We start from the raw sequence: 20,118 nt of genomic DNA on the forward strand, positions 1-20,118 counted from the left end.
TGTGCGAGAAAGGCTTCTCTTCCCTTGCTGTTATTAAAACCAAATACAGAAGCAGGCTGAATGCTGAGCCAGACCTGAGACTGAAGCTCACCTCGATTGCCCCAGACATCAAAGGACTGTGTTCACGGAGACAGGCGCAACCTTCTCATTAGATTTAGGTGACTGGTCAATGGACACCAACATGTGGCAGAGAGAGAGTGAGTGTGTGTGTGTGTGTGTGTGTGTGAATGAGTGAGTGCACATGTGTGTGATTTACAGCACGTTAAGTTTAGCCACTAGCACCTATCTGTTCACACTTTAGCAATAACGTTTCTCTTCCAGCCACCCAGAGAGGACCAACGCACACATCACACCTGCTTATTATTTCAGGATCCCTGACAAAAGCCCTGAAAGTGGAAGGGTGTGTGAACAGGAGAGAGGGGGGGGAGTGTAGTAGACAGGGTTAGAAGAAGTATTAAGATCGTTTAACTGGTAAAATAGCCACATCACAGTGTACAAAATACTTAATCACAGGTCCTTTATAATAAAAGGGCAGCAGGAGTATCAGCATGATTAAAGGGTGATTGTTAGTGATACATGTAAACAGTACTTAACAGAGTTCTTGTTGGAGCTGATTTTAACTGGTCCAAATACTGTTTGTTTAATCTACAGAAACAAATACTTGATTAGTCAATAAACAGAAAAGTGAAGCAGCAACAATATAGATAAACCATACTGTAGTCAAACTCAACATGTGTTGCCTAGTTGCTGTCAAATAAATGTATAGTAAGATGATGATGGAATCTGAAATGTAGTAGTGGAAGAATAGGCGAAAGTTGCACAAACTGGAAATACTCAAGTTCAGTCCTTTTACCTTCAGAGGTCAGATACTCAGTTACAAGTTAAAGTCCTGCATTCGAAATGTTACTCAAGTAAAAGTACAAAAGTATTGGCATCAAAGTATACTTAAAGTACCAAAAGTAAAAGTACTCATTGAAAGGTTGTCCCATTTCAGAATAATATATTATGTTTTGATTATAATTATTGATGCATTAATGTGTTTATCAAAGCTGGTAAATGTGCAGCTAGTCTTAATGACTAAAGTCTGATTTAAGAGTTGATTATATTTCACATCATTAATCCAAAAGTAACCGAAGGTATTAAATAAAGTAGTGGAGTAAAAGTACACGATTTACTGATATTGAAACAATATTTAATAACGTAGCATTATAAGATTAAGTACAGTATAGTTGAGTAAATGTACTTAGTTACTTTACACCTCTGATTGCTTTAAAATCAACTATGGAGAATATCTTATAACATTTTAGTCTTGCTAAATTGTTGTCTCTTTTGTCTGGGCTGTTTAAATGTTGCTCCAAGGGATAGTATACAAGGTGCTTCAAATAAAGTTGCTTTGCGGAATGCATTATGCATTGTTGGTGCTTTAAGTATGTTGATGGTAATATTTATATGTTTAAAGAAGTAGGAATTCAAAACTTATAACACAGTTTTTCTACACTATAACTAGGCCTACTTCCACCACTGCTCAAAAGTCTTCAGTGCAGTTCTTGAGGGCACCTGGACACACACACACCCATTCCCAAGGACAAATGATGGACAGTAACAGGTGTACATACCTAGAGCTGTTATATTGTTATTCTGTGGGCGTAGGGTGTGTGAGAGAGGCAGGGGCTCTGAGGGGACGCGCCTCCTCCCCTGTGATAGCGGAGACGCGCCGCGCGCTCCTGACAACCCACTCGTGCTGCTGCTATACTGTACTGTAATCATATGATAGGGAGTCGATCCCCGCTGCAGAATACCGACACACCGGGCGGACACCAGCAAAGCAGCCGGGGCGGAGGACACCACACGAGAGCAAGTTTTTATTTTTAAGAAGTGCGTGGAGTCAGTTAGCGTGTCGCCACAAGTGCCAAAAAAAGAGCCAAACTCCCTCTACAAAAAGGAACTTTTTCAAACTCTGGACAGAGAGTCGGCACTGGGGGGAAGAAGAGAGGGCATACAGAAGAAACGTTATCCGCAGGACACTCTTTTTCACCGGGACTGATATTTGAGTTTACTCCGCTATCAGAGCGGCGGTCAGCGGGTCGCGGCCGGTGGAAACCCCTGGGGTATTCGCATCGCTTGTCAGGGCGTGTGCGTTGTTTTTTGAAAATATCCACCACCAGTTTTTCATTTAGACACTTTATTGTAGAAGCTAAAGCCATGGTTGGGGAAACAGAGGTGAAGGAGAGACCCAAGTCCAACCCGGACTACCTAATGCAGCTGATGAACGACAGGAAGGTGATGAGCTCCCTGCCCAACTTCAGCGGCATCTTCTCGCATCTGGAGCGGCTGCTGGATGAAGGTAACTCGGTTTATTTTCAGGGAGTTAAACCCCGTTTATTGGAGACTCTAACCACTTGTCACACTACAGAGACAATTACCTTTTTTTTTGGCTAATTTGATGGTCAGTGTCATAAAACTGACATTATTGACTCACTTTATTGAAAAGTCATTAACTGCCCGAATTCCTCTCTGGCTCCTAGGAAACAAATGTCACCTCCATCACACCCTGAATGATGCGGACGATAAATTATGAAACTCTTTCATTGTACTTGTTGCTTTTCACTGAATTCCCTTACAGAGATGAGGTAGTAAATACAAATTAAAAAACCAAAAGAGATGTGAACCTTAAGTAGCATATTTAATGTGTTGATAGCAGCAGATGAGCACACACACACACACACACACACACACACACACACACACACACACACACACACACACACACACACACACACACGGGCAGTTGGTGATGGGAACAAACAGACAGTTGTTAGTCTTTCCCAGTGACCTAATGCGCAGGCTTATGTGAATGCTGCAGCCCATCCCTGAGCAGGAACGAGAGCATGTCACTAAGTAAAATATTTGATTTGAGGCTACTTTACATGCTGCATGTGCAACTAATCAATGCCTTTCACTTGTTGATGTCTAACAGTTTTTGTTTTTTTTGCAGTTCTGAAGTAACACAATCTCACGGCATTGCAACAGTTGCTTTCAAAGTGAGGTCTTATTTGCCAAACGTCCCCTTTTTAGAATGTCAAGGCCTGTTGTTGCTACTGTTGTTTCACATCAGGATCACCAAGATCCTGACTTTGTGCGCTTTGACAAGTCTCATGACGCAGCAAGGTTGATCTCATACCAGACGACCTCTGCAGCCTGACAAATAGGTCAAGTTAACATCTCCAGTCGTGTACATGTTGACGACTGACAGCCGGGCTTATTCGTCCCTCACCCTTAATAACGTGACACCCTCGGTTAGAATGAAAGGCATTGTGCCATGCTCATTTTCAGCCTGGCTTTGTCTTCTGCCTGAGTAATGCGGACAAGGGCATTGTACCAAAAAAGTTTTGCAGGGTAACAAGAAAGCCTGTCAGTCAAACATCTTGACCGGCTGCATGTTTGTGGCATATTTGGAAACACAGTGCGGTGGAGTCCGGTCTAAATATAAACAATTGACAAGTTGAAGTGATGAGATAAAGCCTGCTACAGTCCCCCCCACCACCACCACCACCCTTTATCTCTCTCTCCTTCCTCCACTCTCTTGTTCTTCTTTCACTTCTCATTTTCCTCAATGCTCTAACTGAAGTGTGACAAAAGCCCTGCTTGCCTGTGCAGATTTGTTTGTGTGTGCCTGTGTGTGTATGTATGTGTGTGTGAATTTTAATTGTCACTCTTAGTCTGTAACAGGTCAGAAGAGGTTATTAGAGGATCATCATTGTCCCTGTAGCTGTGGCTGTAATTATAGCATCCTACTGTAGTTATTATGGTCAGACTTATCAGAGCAGGGAGACATGCCTGTCAGCCTGCTTAGGTCAGATGATATTTGTGCCTCGAGGCAGATATTCTGTCGTGTGTGTGTGTTGGTGTGAGTTCAAGCCGGGGGTCTGTTGGTATGTGTTGCGTATGTGTTTGTGTAGCGCAGTAGTCAGTTATTATTGTGCCAGCGTGTCATTACAAAGGCATCAGAGGCTAACATAGGTCATTGAGACAACACCAAACAAGCAGACAGCCAGACAAACATCTCATTTATTTAGGATGGAGTTTCCGCACCAAACCTAAGGCAACATTTGGACCATTTAGGTACATTTTAAGAAAAAATTGCTACAATTCCAACAATTGCCAACATTTTTTGCGATTATTTGTAACTAAATTAATATCTTTTAGTTTTAGACTGTCGGTCTGAAAAACACATATTAAGACTCCTAGGAATATTTATTCCAATTATGAAATAATAGCCGATAAATGATTGTCTGTTTATAATAGAAAATTGCTGTCCTAGACAAAAAAAGGTCAATATCAACACACTCAGATACAGTATGTGGCGAAGAAAAACAAGCGCATCACGACAAGACATGTCACAATTTGAAATATACGTTTTTTAATGTATATTTTTACATTTATCCATAAACTCCAGGATATTAGCTTCTTTTAAAAGAAAAGAAAGTCAAATGATCTTATGTGTATCGGCCATGAGAAACAGCTGATATTGGTATCAGGTAAAGAAAAAAAAACATCGTGAATCTTCGTTTTTACTGTTGCCTTGAGCATATGATTTATTGAGGAGTCTGAAAATGTTTTGAAAAATAATCACTAGTTGCAGCCTTACTGCTTTGTAAAAATATCGAGGGCGGTCTATATTGATGTTGCAACACTGTCTTCTACAATAAACACTAAAGGGTCGAGTAGGTCAATGTGACCATGCTGACATGTCTGTTTTTTTTCCTGTTATTTACTGAGTAAAAGGGTAAAATGTGTGTGTGTGTGTGTGTGTGTGTGTGTGTGTGTGTGTGTGTGTGTGTGTGTGTGTGTGTGTGTGTGTGTGTGTGTGTGTGTGTGTGTGTGTGTGTGTGTGTGTCTGTGTGTCTGTGTGTGTTGGACACAGTTGGAAATAGAAATGGAAATAAATAAATTGTCTGTAATAGAAGAGGCCTGGTTGCAGAGCATTAGGTGGTTAGATTCTACGTTGGGGTGCATAATTCTGGTAACTGTCTGTCTGTCTGACTGTCCGTCTGTCCCACTCAGAGCTTCCTGTAATTCTGGTGACAGTGAGTCATCGTCCTAGTTAAGGACGGTCTGAAGAAACGTGACACTTATGGTTGCTCATTTACACTCAGTTTAATTTTCCTCCCTCTTTCTGTCTTCCAGAGATCGGCAGGGTACGCAAGGACATGTACAACGACACAGTGAACGGTGGCATGTTCAACGGGCGGGACATGGAGGAGCTTCCCGAAGCTGTTGGCCCCGTGGCTCAGCTCCAGGAGAAGCTCTACGTGCCTGTCAAAGAGTACCCAGACGTGAGTGGATAAATACGTGACCTTTGACCTTTGACAAGAGTTTCTGTTTACTTTATCAGGTCACTTTATCTCCTCTTAGTGACAGAAAGGGCTGCCAAATAGTTACTGAGGCTTTTAATCACAGCTTTTCATTTAATCTTAAAGCTGATTTCATTCTGAGATCATCTCTGCTCACACCCGATGATGTAATCGAGACTTAAAATAAATCAATAATGAACCCAGGCCAGTGTTTCCGAAAAGATAAAAATGAATATATCACATTATGTTTCAGTCAATATTCCCAATGACAACATTTCATTTAACACCATATATATTCATGAGAGCTTAGGTGGACTAAATATTTTCCCAAAATATAAAGAGAATTGCACCGCAGTGAAGAAACAAGTATCAGCCCCCGCCAAGCACAGTAAAGCGCTCAAATGTAAGTTACGTTGATCCAGATTGAAATGGCTCACATGATATTCTCCGCGCATCAGCTCGCCAATCACTGAATACAATGACAGGCTGTCCTCACTCACATGACAGGAGGTTAACAGGACACACACACTGCAAAACGGTTGAGACAAGGTTAAATTTAGAGAGCAGTTCCTCCTTCTGGGTTTGTGTGAGTGTGTCGAGGGTTATAGTAGAGCAAATGTGTTGCAACTAAAGTGAACATTAGTTTAAGCTTGGTGGAAGAGGCTAGACAAATGGTTTGAGAGACAAATATGAGAGACAGGGGAATGAAACACACACACACAGAGGGACAGCTGTGTAGTTAGTCACTCAGTCTTAGTGACAGATAAGGTTAAGAGAACGGCGCTGTCCTGTTATAACACCAGCACCAGCCAGCACCCAAATAATAATCTATTTTCGTCTCTGTTAGTAACACATCGCAGATGCACAAACATTCACTTGCAGCACATGCAGATACACACACATTGTGAATAGACAGTCTTTGATGTATGTGTGTGTGTGTCTGTCTTCCTCCAGGCCTTTCTCTTTGATTATCAATGAGACTGTTTTTGCTCTTTGGTGTAGTTTAACTTTGTAGGGAGGATCCTGGGCCCACGTGGACTGACGGCAAAACAACTGGAAGCAGAGACCGGCTGCAAGATAATGGTGCGAGGCAAGGGCTCCATGAGAGACAAGAAGAAGGTATGCACACTGAGAAACACACACAAACACACAATATACATGCTTTCATGGTCAGTTTCACTTGAGTAGCTCTGTACGTATAGATGTTATGCATGTTCACATCACCTTTACTTAAAGGTTACTTAATAGTTTGAAAGTCTTGTTTTATGGTCAAGCAGAAGAGAAAATCCAAAGCCCTCGCGTGTCTGTACACTAAATATGAAGCTGCAGTCAAGAGACCTTAGCTTAGACTCAAAATGGGGGGAAGCTTGAGTCTGTCCTAAAGTAAAGACAGTATTCTCCTCTCTCCAACCAAAGACTCCAGATGATAGAGTTACATTGATTAGTTAACTAAACTAATGTAGTTGTGTGTTAACTAATCAATAAGTGTATCTATTGACAAATGATCTCCAACTCTTTTGATAGTCTCCTAGACATGTTCATGCTTAAAATGCTGTATACAGCCACTCCAATATAGAAGTCTCTGGAATTTGACCCATTTAACTGAACATCTTTTGGATTAACAAAACAAGCAGCCAAGGGGTCGCTGGAAACAGGCTTAGAAATACCATTACCCAGTAAAACCATAAGGTGCCATATTTACACAGCACTTTTTGTATGGGTATAATACTGAGATATAACGTGTTCAATTAGTGTGCATTAGGAAGCTTGAGAAGTTCTGCTTAGCACTTAGCTTCAGATAGAGCCAGGCGAGCTGTTTTGCCCAGTTTCCAGTCCTTATGCAAAGCTAAGCTAACTGGCTTGGGGTTGATTCTACAGATATGAGAGTGGTATCATGTTTTCTTATCTTACTCTCTGCAAGAGACCCCAAAACATTGGCAGCAGTTGGTTCCAATTCACTTTAGCAACGTTTTAAAAGTCAACCTTCAGAAACATTTGGTTAAGACAGGGATGCCGTCCAGATGCACTTAATGTGTACTTCCATTACTGTCAAAGGAACAATGTTGACATGCTTCAAATTTATTTCATTTTAGTAATGCAATACCACTCAGCAACAACAAAACAATAAAGATGGGTACATGGTGTTCAGATGCATTTAAGAGGAGCAGCTTTGACCTGGAAGGAAGTCAATAGCAGGCTGCAGGCTGAGAAAAATACAAGGATCCATCTATCTATCTATCTATTTATCTATCTATCTATCTATCTATTTATCTATCTATCTATCTATCTATTTATCTATCTATCTATCTCTCCCTCCTCTCCCTTTTCTCTCAGAATGAGTTTTTGGTTGTCAGTTTTTCTGTCCTGGTGTTCGGTCCATCTGTTCCCTCTTCCTCTCCCCTGGTGTCTTCTGTTGGACGGCTCAAGCTTTCCAAACGGCAGGTGGAGCAAGTCCAGCATTCCTCCCCGTCCCCTCTCTCTCCAGAACATTCTCTACCTCTCACGCCCCTCAGAGAGAGAGAGAGACACACACAGAGACAGAGAGGAAGGAAAACAGAGACACAGTGGGAGGCAGTGGGGGAGATGAGAGGAAGATGTTGACTTTTGGTGTTTTTCAGAATGATGCATCTCACTTGACAAAACATAGCGGATAGGATGTCCCAGCATGCCTTACTGAATACACAGAGCACTTCATAATTTCAGTTTGAACTAGGGATGAAACAAACCGTTATTCTCATTAGATATGTTTAAATAACTGATTGTTCCCGCTCTGAAATTTAAAGTTGTACTTAAAGGTGACTTTTCCCGTAAAATGTGTACTTTTTTAGCTGAGAGTTAGATGCGAAGATTGATATTACCCTCATATCTGTTTGTTGAATATGAAGCTACAGCTGGGAGGAGGAGGTTAGCTTAGCATCAAGACTGGAAACAAGAGGAAACAGCTGGTCTGGCTTTGAAGTCACTGCGGACAGCCAAGAAATAGGTCCAACACATAAAGTTGCGGTAATGTTTAAACAAAAGTAATTTGTAAGACGGGTTGCCTAACATATTGGAGATAAAAAGTGATCAAAGTTGTTTGGACACACGCATTGAGAGGGGGGTTGGATATTGTTTAAATACGCACTACTCAACAGTATGGAAGTCTTCATAGTGTTGCACTAAGTTGTTCACATGAAAAGTGAGAAGAGGAACTAAAGATTCGTGTGCAGTCTCACTCTTTCACCTCTGCACAGCTGGACGATCACGGCATGGAGTTCAGTGTGAATGTTGGAATTTCAGAAAGTTACTCTCCAATCTGATGTCGGAAAGCCGTGGGGGGAATTGGTTTCTGAAGCTTTTCATCCATACAATAATCACTTTCAATGAAGCATAATGGAAGCTTAACCACCCATGAAACCACAATTTGTCATTTTAATTTAGCTTTATTTTTAAAAGATAAAGAAATCAAGATTCAATTTACTGATTTGGTGAGCTTTAGAGTTGGACTCTAGTAAGCATTTCACTGAGCGAGGCTAGATGTATTCCAGACTTGGCTAAGCTAATAGTATCTGGACTGTAGCTTCAGATTGAACAGATCACATTGTCATATTGATTTTTCCCTTTTAACTCCTAGCAAGAAAGCAAATAAGCAGATTTCCCAAAATATAAAACGTGTCTTTTTAGCACATCAGTGCTTTAAGCAAGTATTTTACATGATTAATACTTAGCGACTTAGCATGCAAACATTTGTATTTAGCACTTATTACAAAGAACTGAGGTCGCCATCAGTTTTGAATGTATTTCATGATGAAAGTAGTGGGCAAAGTGCCTGTAGTGCAAAGTGCCCCTACAAGATCTACCAGACCAAATAGTTCCCAGTTGTAAATTATAAAAAAAAGCTTCTCTAACAAGTTCCCAGAACCAAATACACTTTCTTAAATTGCTTAATTTGATGAGCATGGAATAAAATACAGATTTTTAATTGTATTTGGAATGGAAAGCTATCCAAAACAGACATTTACAAATCTAACCATGTTCACCTGTTTTGTTCTATTAACTAAAGGGAAGGAGACCAACAAATACAACCAACAACAAGGTCATTATTATTATTTTTGACTTAATAAACTACTATAATCATAGATGCTGTGGTCAAAATCTGAATTTCAATTAGTAGACTATTAGGCATTAGTTTGGATAAAGTGTCAGTGAGAAAAAAGGGAGTGAATAGATAAGGAAATAGCTAAGTAAAGTGTGATTTGGGGAGTGCTTCCTTTAATAAAATGCACTGTTAAACTTGAATTCTTTGAAAAGCAACAAGGTTATTTCACGAGTTTGATAACTCTTCCAAAGCTCCGTTACACAACCTTGAGCCTAGTGTGTAGTCTGAGGCCATCCAGAAAATCAAGCCAAACAAGAAGAAAAAGTGAAATCCTGTCCTCTCACTGTGCCAGTCATGAGCTTGTGTGGTGCATTCAAACGGAGCTTTAAAAAAGCTTTTTGTGTTTCAGGAGGAGATGAACCGAGGGAAGCCCAACTGGGAGCACCTCAGCGAAGATCTCCACGTCCTGATCACAGTGGAGGACACACACAACCGGGCCAAGATCAAACTCCAGCGGGCTATCAACGAGGTCAAGAAACTTCTCGTGCCAGCTGTGAGTATCAGTGCGAACCCCTTCAGTGTCCCATATTATGGTCTGGACCGATGGAAAAGCTGCGTGTGACTAGATGAGAGTTCACTGTGTTGGTATGCATGGAAGGGGGAAGGGGATTGTCAGTCCAAAAACTTTGTGTGTTTGTGTCTTTTTTTTGTGTTTTTGTGTGTGTCTCTGTGTGTATGAGAGAGTATGTGTAAGGGGTTAGGGTAATTAGGGAACACGCATAAAGGGGTTTCCATAGTAACCCCGGGTTGTTTGAAAGGCTGCGGGAATGAATGGAGAGTCTGTTCACTTGTTCTCCCCACTCCATCACTCCTTTCACTCGTTCACAACTCACTTCATTCCCAACTACTGGCTACAGTATTCCTTTTTCTTCCTGTTTTTTTGTCATCCACACAAAAGGACATTTTGATTGCACTCCTCCACATTTCTCACATTCTACAGCCCACCTACGTCCCCCCTACGGACATACATGCAGAAACGTGATGACAAATAAGTAACGCATTGATTACATAGATGCAGGAACTGTCTTAGGAACTGCAGGAACTTATCCCGTTAGATGCATTAGCACAAAAGCTCATATTGCGAAAATCACAAGGCACCTTCCTTTTTTCCCCCTTTGCATTATTCACAACAATAGAAACTGAATGAATAGACCAGCAGGGGGATTTCTATTATAGTAATCAGCCGTCACTTCCGCTCTGGTCAGAACACGGGGTCGGCCAACTCCAGAAGTTAAAGGATGTAAGAAATATATGTGGGCAATCAGGAGCTGGACACCTGTTAATCTTTGTTAGTGACTGCGTGCGTGCGTGCGTGCGTGCGTGCGTGCGTGCGTGTGCGTGCGTGTGTGTGGTGTGTGTGTGTGTGTGTGTGTGTGTGTGTGTGTGTGTGTGTGTGTTGAGGGTATGGTTAATGATATGTGTTAATTTAACCCAGCCAACCTTGCTTTCCAACTGTAAATCAGTCAAGCTTTTCACCAAGCTGTAACTGGAGCTAGGAAGTTAAATATGTCCTGTGTGGTGAAGTCACTGTATTCAAGGACTGGTCAACTGCATTTCAGACAATGACATTTGTTTACATGCACACTAATGTTACACTATGGTTACGAACTTGATAGATATTCATGTTGCAAACAATCCAACTGACATACGGTTCAGAAGGCTGGGGTTGATGTACATGCTTCAAGAAAAACAGGTGGTCGGAAGGAAAACACACTTTGAAACATTATGAAAAAGCTTTTTATTTTACAAGCTTTTTGATTTGCACAAATAAAGCATTTTGGACCTGTTTAAGAAGGTAGTTTTCGGAACAAAAGAGAGAGGCTGTGTTCCCCCGGTCTAACAAATCTGCCACCGGTAGAACACTTTGAAATAATTGGAGTTGTGCATATCAACATTTGTCTGGGAATATTATGGAGATATCCTTCTTTTTACTGTTTTATTCAATCATATTAGAGTAAATATATTTTGGTTTTGGGCTAAAAAATAAAAGAATAAAGACATCATCTCAGAATTTGAGAAACTGTGATGGACATTTTAAATTTGTTCTGATATATCATAGCCCTAACCAGATTTGATAAAGAAAATCATGTAAACAGTAAATCATGTAAATCATGTAAACAGTAAATCATGTAAACAGCCTTGTAGGAATATTGTTTTTGATTTTTCTAGGGCAAAACCTGAAATATTTTGTGCATGTTGTGTTAATATAATAGAAGGCTAGTGCAAACACAACTACGTCTTCCCCCTGACTTCATTATTTGTTCCTGCATAGTGTAACATTTGCTGACTTTTTGACTCCCACAAAAGGGAATGAATTCACTCGTCAAATGACTGAATGACTGTCCTTGTTAAGTAAGCTGATTGTGCTGTTCTGCTCTGGTGTAGGCTGAGGGGGAGGACAACCTGAAGAAAATGCAGTTGATGGAGCTGGCCATTCTCAATGGGACCTACAGAGACGCCAATGTCAAGATGTGTAAGGATGACATCATGGTTAACTTGTGGAGGAGGGTTGGTGGGTCTGGGTACAGGAGTCCACTGTACATATGAACAATGCCTTTGTTTTTCCTGGTAAATAGACTGTTTGTCTTCTCCTCTTCTTCCCTGTCTATTGTTTGTGTGTGGGTGTGTGCATACTTGCATTATTGCAAATTTGTGTGCTGCACAGCCTGCGCTGGCTTCCCTATGGGGACACCTCAGGCGCCTCGGCTCATCACAGGTCCGACGTCGTGCCTGCCTCCCTCAATGCGCAACTCCGCCCAACTCCCCACGCAGACCATGTTGCCTCTGATTCGTCAGATCCAGAGTTCCGCCCTCATGCAGGGAGCCAATCCACACCAGGCGCTGGTGCAGCAAGGGCCTGAATCTGGAATCATCTACGCGCCCTACGACTATCCCTACACACTTACGCCATCCATATTGGAATACCCGATTGACTCAACTGGAGTTTTAGGTACTTAGAAAGAAAAAGTTCATAATTTCATATAGAGTCAATGGATGTATTATGAGAACTGGATACTGGCCTTCAATGGAAATTGCTTACCAATCGCATACGTCAACAACAACAAAACTAAAACCTAGGACACCAATTATTCGACCGAACATCAAGCAATATTTGCATTATTGATGGTGGCTAATTGTTGTTTGAGTTATTTACAGTCAGAGTTGGATAACTGAAAACATGGTATTCAACAAGCTATTTCAATTTGGTCCCGTTCTATGACAAATGCAGGCTCATTATTAAATACCGCCCCACATCTGAGTATCTCCACTTGAGGCTTGAGAACTACCTTTGCATTTTAAAGCATGTCATTCAGAGCATCGCTAACATCAAAGCATGTAAACATGTTCTGGTAAATCCAAAAATACATGTATGAACCGGAACATTTGCATGCTATATTATGGCATCAATGCTAAAAAAGGGCATCTTCAATTCAACCCATTATCTTTGAAAGTGGGTTTTATTTGACTTACACCAACAGTGAAGAACGAGCTGTTTCATTAATGTAGATGATTTAAAGAATTTGCAAAGTTAGTTAAATATCAACCTTTTTTGAGGTTAGAGTAAGAGCCACGGAAAATGTGTCCGTACGTCCCTAAATGCACAAAATAGTTTCTTACTTCTGAAGTAGCGAACCTCGAGCGAAGACCAAAGTTTTAAGAATCTTGACAGCCGTGATATTTTCAGATTTTGTACCATGGTTTGCAACTGGTACAATTTGGAGGCCAAATCCAGCTCTTGTAATACATCCGGGTAAAATGTATAAATGTATACTGAAGCTAATTGTTGGGCTAACAGTCCCTTCTTCCTGTGTTTTCGCAGGTATGGCTTTCCCAACCAAAGGCTAGGGTGATAGCAACCCTTCCTAGCACACTCAAGGACTGGCTTGCAGAGACCCCTCCCCCCTCCCTACATACTTGTCCCACATAGCAAACACTCAAAGTTTGCTCATACTTTAGGATGACAGACAGTCATTCTGTAGTCAAGTGTCCATTCCTGTTAATTTCCTCTTTGTATTAGCAGACTAGTGTTGTGGTTTGACAGCTATTTAACTTTTTTTAATAGTTCAGCTTCCGCTTGTAATTTTAACACATTTTAGTGAACTCATAGATATTTTAGCGCCGCTGTTTGTGATTTAATATAACCTTATTTTAATCACAGAGCTATAGAGTGACTTTGCTTACAGCTGATGTTGAATCTACTAGTGAAGCTTAGTGAGAAATTAGTGGTTTGGATTAATATTTTCTTTAGAGAACAGAAGACCACAAAACAACAAGAATTCTGTGTCTCAGAGAAGCAAGATGTTTTCGTTCTTTTTTACTTATTTTTCGCCCTCAGCCTTGAACACTTTGTAAATTCCTGGTTTCACTGATGTTGGTGCCATGGGTGGACTGTTTGATGTCTTTCTGATGAGTAACCTTCTGTGTTCTGTTTTGGCGATGTCAATGGCTGTTAGCAGGTGCCATGACCACTAAGGTACGACGCCACGACAAGAGAATCCATCCTTACCAAAGGGTAGTGACCCCAGACAGAGGTTAGTTAGCTCACCAGCCACTTTATGTGTATGTGTGTGTGTGTGCGTGCATGCGGACCAATGGACCAATTTCAGTTTACACTTGTTTGTAGAACCGCATGCCTAAAGTAAAGAAAATAAATATCAAGCGCAAAGGGTCACACGCTGAAGCAGCTTCAGTGTAAAATGTGAAACGTTTTTGTTGCAGTGAAGTGAAATAAGCGAGTAGATTTGGGAGGAACTATGTGAGGGGTGACAGCTGTGGCGTTATCTTCACTCACCCTGGTAGATAAACTGGACGGCTTGCAGGCCGGGACCCTCTCAATTATAATGGATCGCTCCGTTCATGTGACTCAGTCCTTGTGACTATGGAGTCCTCTCTCAGAATTTTTTCGTTGTTGATGTTTTTATCTCTTCAGTACTATTTTTAAACCCTGCAAATAACTGTGGGAAGTTTTATTTATACCCAATTTCATTCCAGTAGATTGCCACAAATGTTTTTATTATTATTAATTAAATCCTGTGTTGTGCCCAATGACTATATGACACTTAAAGTAACAGTGATTGTCTTTTTTTCTGAAGGTCATCCAATTCAATATGATCTTTGGTCTTAACTACTAAAACACAGCGTGTGATAACTACTGAGGTCTGTGTTACAAGCTCTTTTGTATAAAATACTGTTTTTTGTGGTCTTATCAGTCGCCCACTGGACTTGATCATTGGGGCTGTTTACATCTTTCATATATTTCCTAGCCAGAGTGGTGCTGTTACCATGTATTTAGCTGCAAAATAAATTTGTATATAGGGATTTTAAGGATTTAAGTGCTTATATGAAGCTTATCGAACAAGATCGCTTTGGAAATAGTATTTTTCTTTTCTTTCTTTTTTTTAGTTTGTATATTTTTATTTTTGTTTCTACGATATGCTTTTTATAGATGAAGTGTCTCCATGTAAACTTCAAACTTTTATTCAAGGTGTGTAGCTACTACTGTTTTAGTCACCTCGAAAGGTGGCAATGAAGGCAGTGTTTTGCTCTGTCTATTTAAGACGAGGTGGCCTTCTCAATTCACAGGCCTCTTGACTGTTTTATGCAATAGAAAATGGACTAGCTAGCTACGATATATGTGTGTGTGTGTGTGTGTGTGTGAGAGCGGTGGTGCTCTTGTTGTACATGATGGACAAAAAACACTAAAAGGCAATAAAGATGACTATTGAAAAAAAAATCTCTAAACAAAACCAAAGCCTCTAAATTCTTGTAGCTAGTCTGTCTACTGTTAAATTGTTTCTAAATACCCTCTTAAATCACCATCTCTTAACCTCTCATCACTATCTCTTTTGGTGCCTTTTTGCTTACTGTAGTCATTACGTGCTCTTCTAATACTTCATAGCAAATTGATCAAACCATAATCACAACTTTTACACACAGATTTTACGCCTGCTGCTCAACAATAGCTCTACTTGTCAGTAAGCGACAGTATTTCTGAGGCCCAGACACTTTTCTTGGACATAAAGGTCACTCTCTCACCCACATGAAACCATGCCGTCTCCCTCTCTGTCCATGGTTTCACTGTCTGTCGAGTAGTATCACTATAGCAGCGGTCCCACAGCAGGAGGGGCATCTCCTAAAACGTAACCCTGCTAACACCTTCATGAGCACACGTGAGCATCGCTAACCAGCCATTCCTCGTGTCACCACCCGTGGTTGATGTGAGTCCTTCTGAATGGTCATGCAGGGCTCATGAAGGTGTTGCGCAGCTCCTCCTGTAGCGCCCCTCATGCTGTGAGACTGTAGTAGATCTGCCTTGTTGTCATCCTGACGCCACTAGCTGACACTAATCTCTCTTCTATCTTTTTTTCTTTTTATGTCCCCTTTTATGTGCCCTTTTTGTTTCCTTTCCACGTCTGTCCGTCTGTGTCTGTCTAACTCTAGCTGCCACGGCAACTAACCCATGACCCCTTGACCTTCTGACCTTTCCGCCCACTGATGACCCACCCATCTCCGCCTGCTGGCGTGCTCATTGGCCCACGGCCCCGTCACTCCCCAAGCTCAGCCAACCAGACCAGCACATTGGGAACAACCCGTCTGCTTCTGTCTAATCAGCCAACCAGACGACAGCGATCATGGGAATAAACCTCAGGACCCCGCCCACCACCAAGTCCTAACCCAAACTTTACCAAACGTGCCTTCCTTCCCAAAGTCCAAAGCCAGTCGGAGAATGTTTTATAACCAGTCGAAATCCCAATCTGTAACAGCTGCTGCCATGCATAACAAGTAGACTTTACTGGGGATGGGCTCCTAAACCCAGCTGCCCTGCCCACAGCCCATGTGATGCAATAATAATGACTCTATTAATATCATGGTAACTATACTGATGATAATGGTACTTATCCAGCACAGAAACCCTCCACAACACTAAAACAAAGAAGGATATGTTGGTATTCACAAGCTTCTTTTCTCCTCTTATTTAAAGGAAAATCGACCAAATGATCATTTGTATATTAAATTCTCACCCCATGAGACATATATCTGCGAAGAAAACGTAGTTTTTATCGCACGACTACATGGTGAACAAAGAATCGAAAAACTGTTGATAATTTAAAAATTGTCTTAATGTTTTGATTCTCTTTTCACCGTGGTGGAATGCAGTAAGACAAAGTTTTCCTCAAGAATTCAAGGGGAAAACTGGGTGAGTATTTGACATGCTACTGGCAATTTTGAGTGGAAGAACTAATTATTGTTTTCCGCACACTTTTTAAAGGGAATAATGAGATACATTAATTGTTTACAGATTATAATTGGCTTTTACATGTTGATATGTATACACACTTTCTCTTGAGTGGTAAAACAAACAATGTATTTAAATTGTTACTTTTCTTCTCGTATTATTTTGTGCGTTAATTCCTTAAAAGATGAGTGATTTTAAATGTTTCCTTTGGAAAATAAGACAAAAAAGCCATCGCTAAAGTAAGGTAAACATTTTCAAGGTAAAAAAAACCTGTGATCAGAGAAGGAATCCAAAATGCCAAAGTATCTTTTTGAGCTTTTTCTAAATAAGTAAATAATCTCAATACTGACTCAACATATGCAGTATAAATGCAATGTCTGTACTACAGTACGGACACACACACAGAGGGAAGGTTGCACTTCTTATTTCTAAACAGAGGACTTACACAGCGATGCCTTTTTCACACTACAGTATTGTACGAGCTTGAACAACAGTACCTTTATTTATTTGAGAGCCATGGAACAATGTTACACCTAAATCTTTCCCTGCATTGTGGGTTTGTGCCCAGCATGAAATTCTGTCCTTTGGGTTTATGCTGATTATTTGTCATTATCTACATTTTATGGCCCACATCCTCTTCTCAATTCAGATGTTAGTGCCAAAAAAAGTGGCTCATTTGAATCGGAAGTGCAATGCGGTATTGAAGCAGCAGCTACGATGTTTGAAATGTTTATGTGTGAGGTTTGGATACCTCCGGAGAGCAGTGTTATATTCTATGTTTTTGTTTGTTTGTGTTTTTGATTGTTTTTGTCCATATTTCAGCATGTGTATCCACTTTTTCAGAAGGTGTGCTACGGTTACACACACGCAAACCAACTGATGCCTTGACATACAAAAAAAAGAAGAAATCATGGAGCCGTAACATTTGTAACAAGTTTATAATGTATTTTTATATTCTATTTTGTACGTGAGCATAACATTAAATGACCTTTTCAGATACAAAACATCATGCCTTATTACGGAGAGTAATTTGATGAATTTAACGATCCTTCATGTGTCAATATTAGTAACCAATGTCCTAATATACTGGAATCTCTGATGTCCTCTGTACGATGAGCCTTTGAGATCCTTACTTGCCTTCTGTGCCTTTTGTAGACTATAAGTGTGACATTAACAGTGTAGAACAACATTAATCTACTCTTCAGTGACAAGTGTAGGTTACTAACTGTTACCACTTCTGTGACTATTAACCACTTTAATGGTATCTGTGTCTGCTTTGGAGTCCTTTACAAAGAAAACACGTGTGTCTAAAAAAATTGAAAGATATGTGTTGAACTTTTAACTTTGAAAGTGAGCAGGAATAACTCTTTGTACACTATTAAACTCATAGTTGTTAAACTAACACACTTTGTTGCTTTTTCTCTGTAGCTCTTAATTATGCAAATCAGCTTCCTTTCTGCATACTAATCACCAAACACTCCTTAGATACCGCGGAGGGGGGAAGAGAAACTGGCAGATACTTGAGACAAAATGCAGGGAAAAGGCCACAACATGTTTTTCCCACTTCTCCTTTTCTGTGCTCCTTCTCTTGTTCTCCTCCTGCTATTTAAGTAGACATTACACACATGGATGTCTGTAATAAGAGAGAACAAAACACACCCAGCTCACCATGGTTTCTCTGAGGCATGCACATGTATAACAGAAAAGGAGACGGGGAAAGGGGGGGGCTCAGGTTTGGAGGATGGCTGGGGAATTAAGGGGAAATTGATTGTGCAAGCTCGCCCTCAAACATCTGCAGAGTAAATATAACACGGGATCATAGTCTGTCCCCAATGTCTCTGGAATGTCTCATGGTAGCTAGATTTGTTTCAATTAGGCTCTTCTTTGTCTCTCTCCTTGGGTGTAATTATTAAAAATCAAACCCTAAAGAGGGTCATTTGAAAAAAAAGGGGGAGGGCAGTGGGAGCCTTTGACGCTTGAAGTTCCCTTTAAACTGCACATTTAAGGTTTCACACGCCAGAAGAAGGGGAAAAAAGGTTTCCGTGGTGAATGCAGCAGTGGGTGGCTCATTCGTCCTCTTCCTGCCCTTCCTGCCTTCATTGTGGAGTTGAGGGGTGATATTGAACTTCAGGCTTGGACTTGAGCCTGCATGCTCAGTGGCCGATCACAGACAGAGAGAGAGAGGGGGAGAAAGAGAGAGGGGGAGAGAAAGGACATAATGTGACCGCTGCTGACAATCTGGACAGGAAGAAGCGGAGTGAGAGATAGCGAGTGGGAGAAAGTACAAGAATACACTGTGTGGATATCAATGGGTGGGGGTGCATGAGTGTTTGGATGGATGGGTGTGCACTCTTCTGTTTTTCCTGTTTTCATTCAAGTTTTTTTAAGAGTCTAAAACACTCTTCCAGCATCTGCTAATGTATTCTGCAGTCAGCTCTTCTCCACTGCCAACACTGGGGCCCACAGAGCTCCCAGCGCTTACAATCAATGTGTGAGAGTGTGTGTGTGTGTGTGTGTGTGTGTGTGTGTGTGTGTGTGTGTGGGTGTGTGAGAGAGAGAGAGTGTGTGTGTGTGTGTGTGTGTGTGTGTGTGTGTGTGTGTGTGTGTGTGTGTGTGAGTGAGATAAAGAGAGAAAGTGTGAGGAAAAGACAGGTTGATTTACATTACTATGTATACACAGAATTCTCTACATAATGAGCAGCTCTAGATTCTCCCTGCTTGGTAAATATTTGATAGCGGAGTGGCGGAATGATTTTCGAGCTGAAGAATGAGAATCCTATAAGCAGCTCAGAAGTTGTATTTCAAACCTTTCTCTCTCTCTCCCTCTCTTGCCCTCTTCCCATGTAAATAAGGCCAACTCCCCCTAACTCCACACACCCCTCTGAGGCAGTTTAAAGACCCAACACTGTCTCCTTGTCTCCTTGACAACCAGCATACACTGGGGTCCTGTCGTGGCCTCTCTGTCTTTTGTGTTTGGGAGCTCAGAGAGACAGAAAGAAAGAGAAAGAAAGTGTGAGAGAGAGGAAAAGAGGAAGCAAAAGAAGGCCGGAAGAAAAAAAGACGACATAGATGACATCACAGCTAGTTTATCCCACAACTGAACATGTTGGTATGTAGCCCGACGGTGATGATAATGATAATAATGATGATTATTAGCCAGAGGCACAAAATGGGTGGCAATGGCTTAGTTTGAGAGTGTGTGATCTGAGAGAGAGAGATAGAGAGAGAGAGAGAGAGAGAGAGAGAGAGAGAGAGAGAGGCCCAGGGCTGAATGGAGCATTGTGGGAAAAGACAGTGGGCACACTGGGCAGTAACACCGAGAACACTAACTCACAGATCATGCCAGAGAGTCTGAAAACACCCACACTGGGCGACAATGGCAAACTTCA

At 41.1% G+C, this 20,118-nt stretch overlaps 1 protein-coding gene across 3 annotated transcripts; it reads left to right on the forward strand.

Annotated features, from left to right (window-relative positions):
• The first annotated feature begins 1,729 nt into the window (after window positions 1–1,729).
• Window positions 1,730–17,949, forward strand: qki2 (QKI, KH domain containing, RNA binding 2). 3 transcript variants are annotated; one of them, XM_010772360.1, is made up of 9 exons: window positions 1,730–2,344; window positions 5,188–5,336; window positions 6,357–6,473; window positions 9,842–9,985; window positions 11,878–11,965; window positions 12,158–12,442; window positions 13,289–13,312; window positions 13,947–14,024; window positions 15,934–17,949. In XM_010772360.1, exons 1-9 carry the CDS (start codon window positions 2,203–2,205, stop codon window positions 15,954–15,956), a joined length of 1,050 nt encoding a protein of 349 aa, XP_010770662.1. In that variant the 5' UTR covers window positions 1,730–2,202; the 3' UTR covers window positions 15,957–17,949. The 3 variants fall into 3 exon arrangements, with proteins under 3 accessions (XP_010770662.1, XP_010770663.1, XP_010770664.1); XM_010772361.1 differs by lacking the exon at window positions 13,289–13,312; XM_010772362.1 differs by lacking the exons at window positions 13,289–13,312; window positions 15,934–17,949 and having other exon boundaries at window positions 1,731–2,344; window positions 13,313–15,191.
• Window positions 17,950–20,118: the final 2,169 nt, after the last annotated feature.

The sequence above is a fragment of the Notothenia coriiceps genome, unplaced genomic scaffold (genome assembly GCF_000735185.1).
Source record: "Notothenia coriiceps isolate Sejong01 unplaced genomic scaffold, NC01 NC01_scaffold00011181, whole genome shotgun sequence".
Taxonomy (NCBI): domain Eukaryota; kingdom Metazoa; phylum Chordata; class Actinopteri; order Perciformes; family Nototheniidae; genus Notothenia; species Notothenia coriiceps.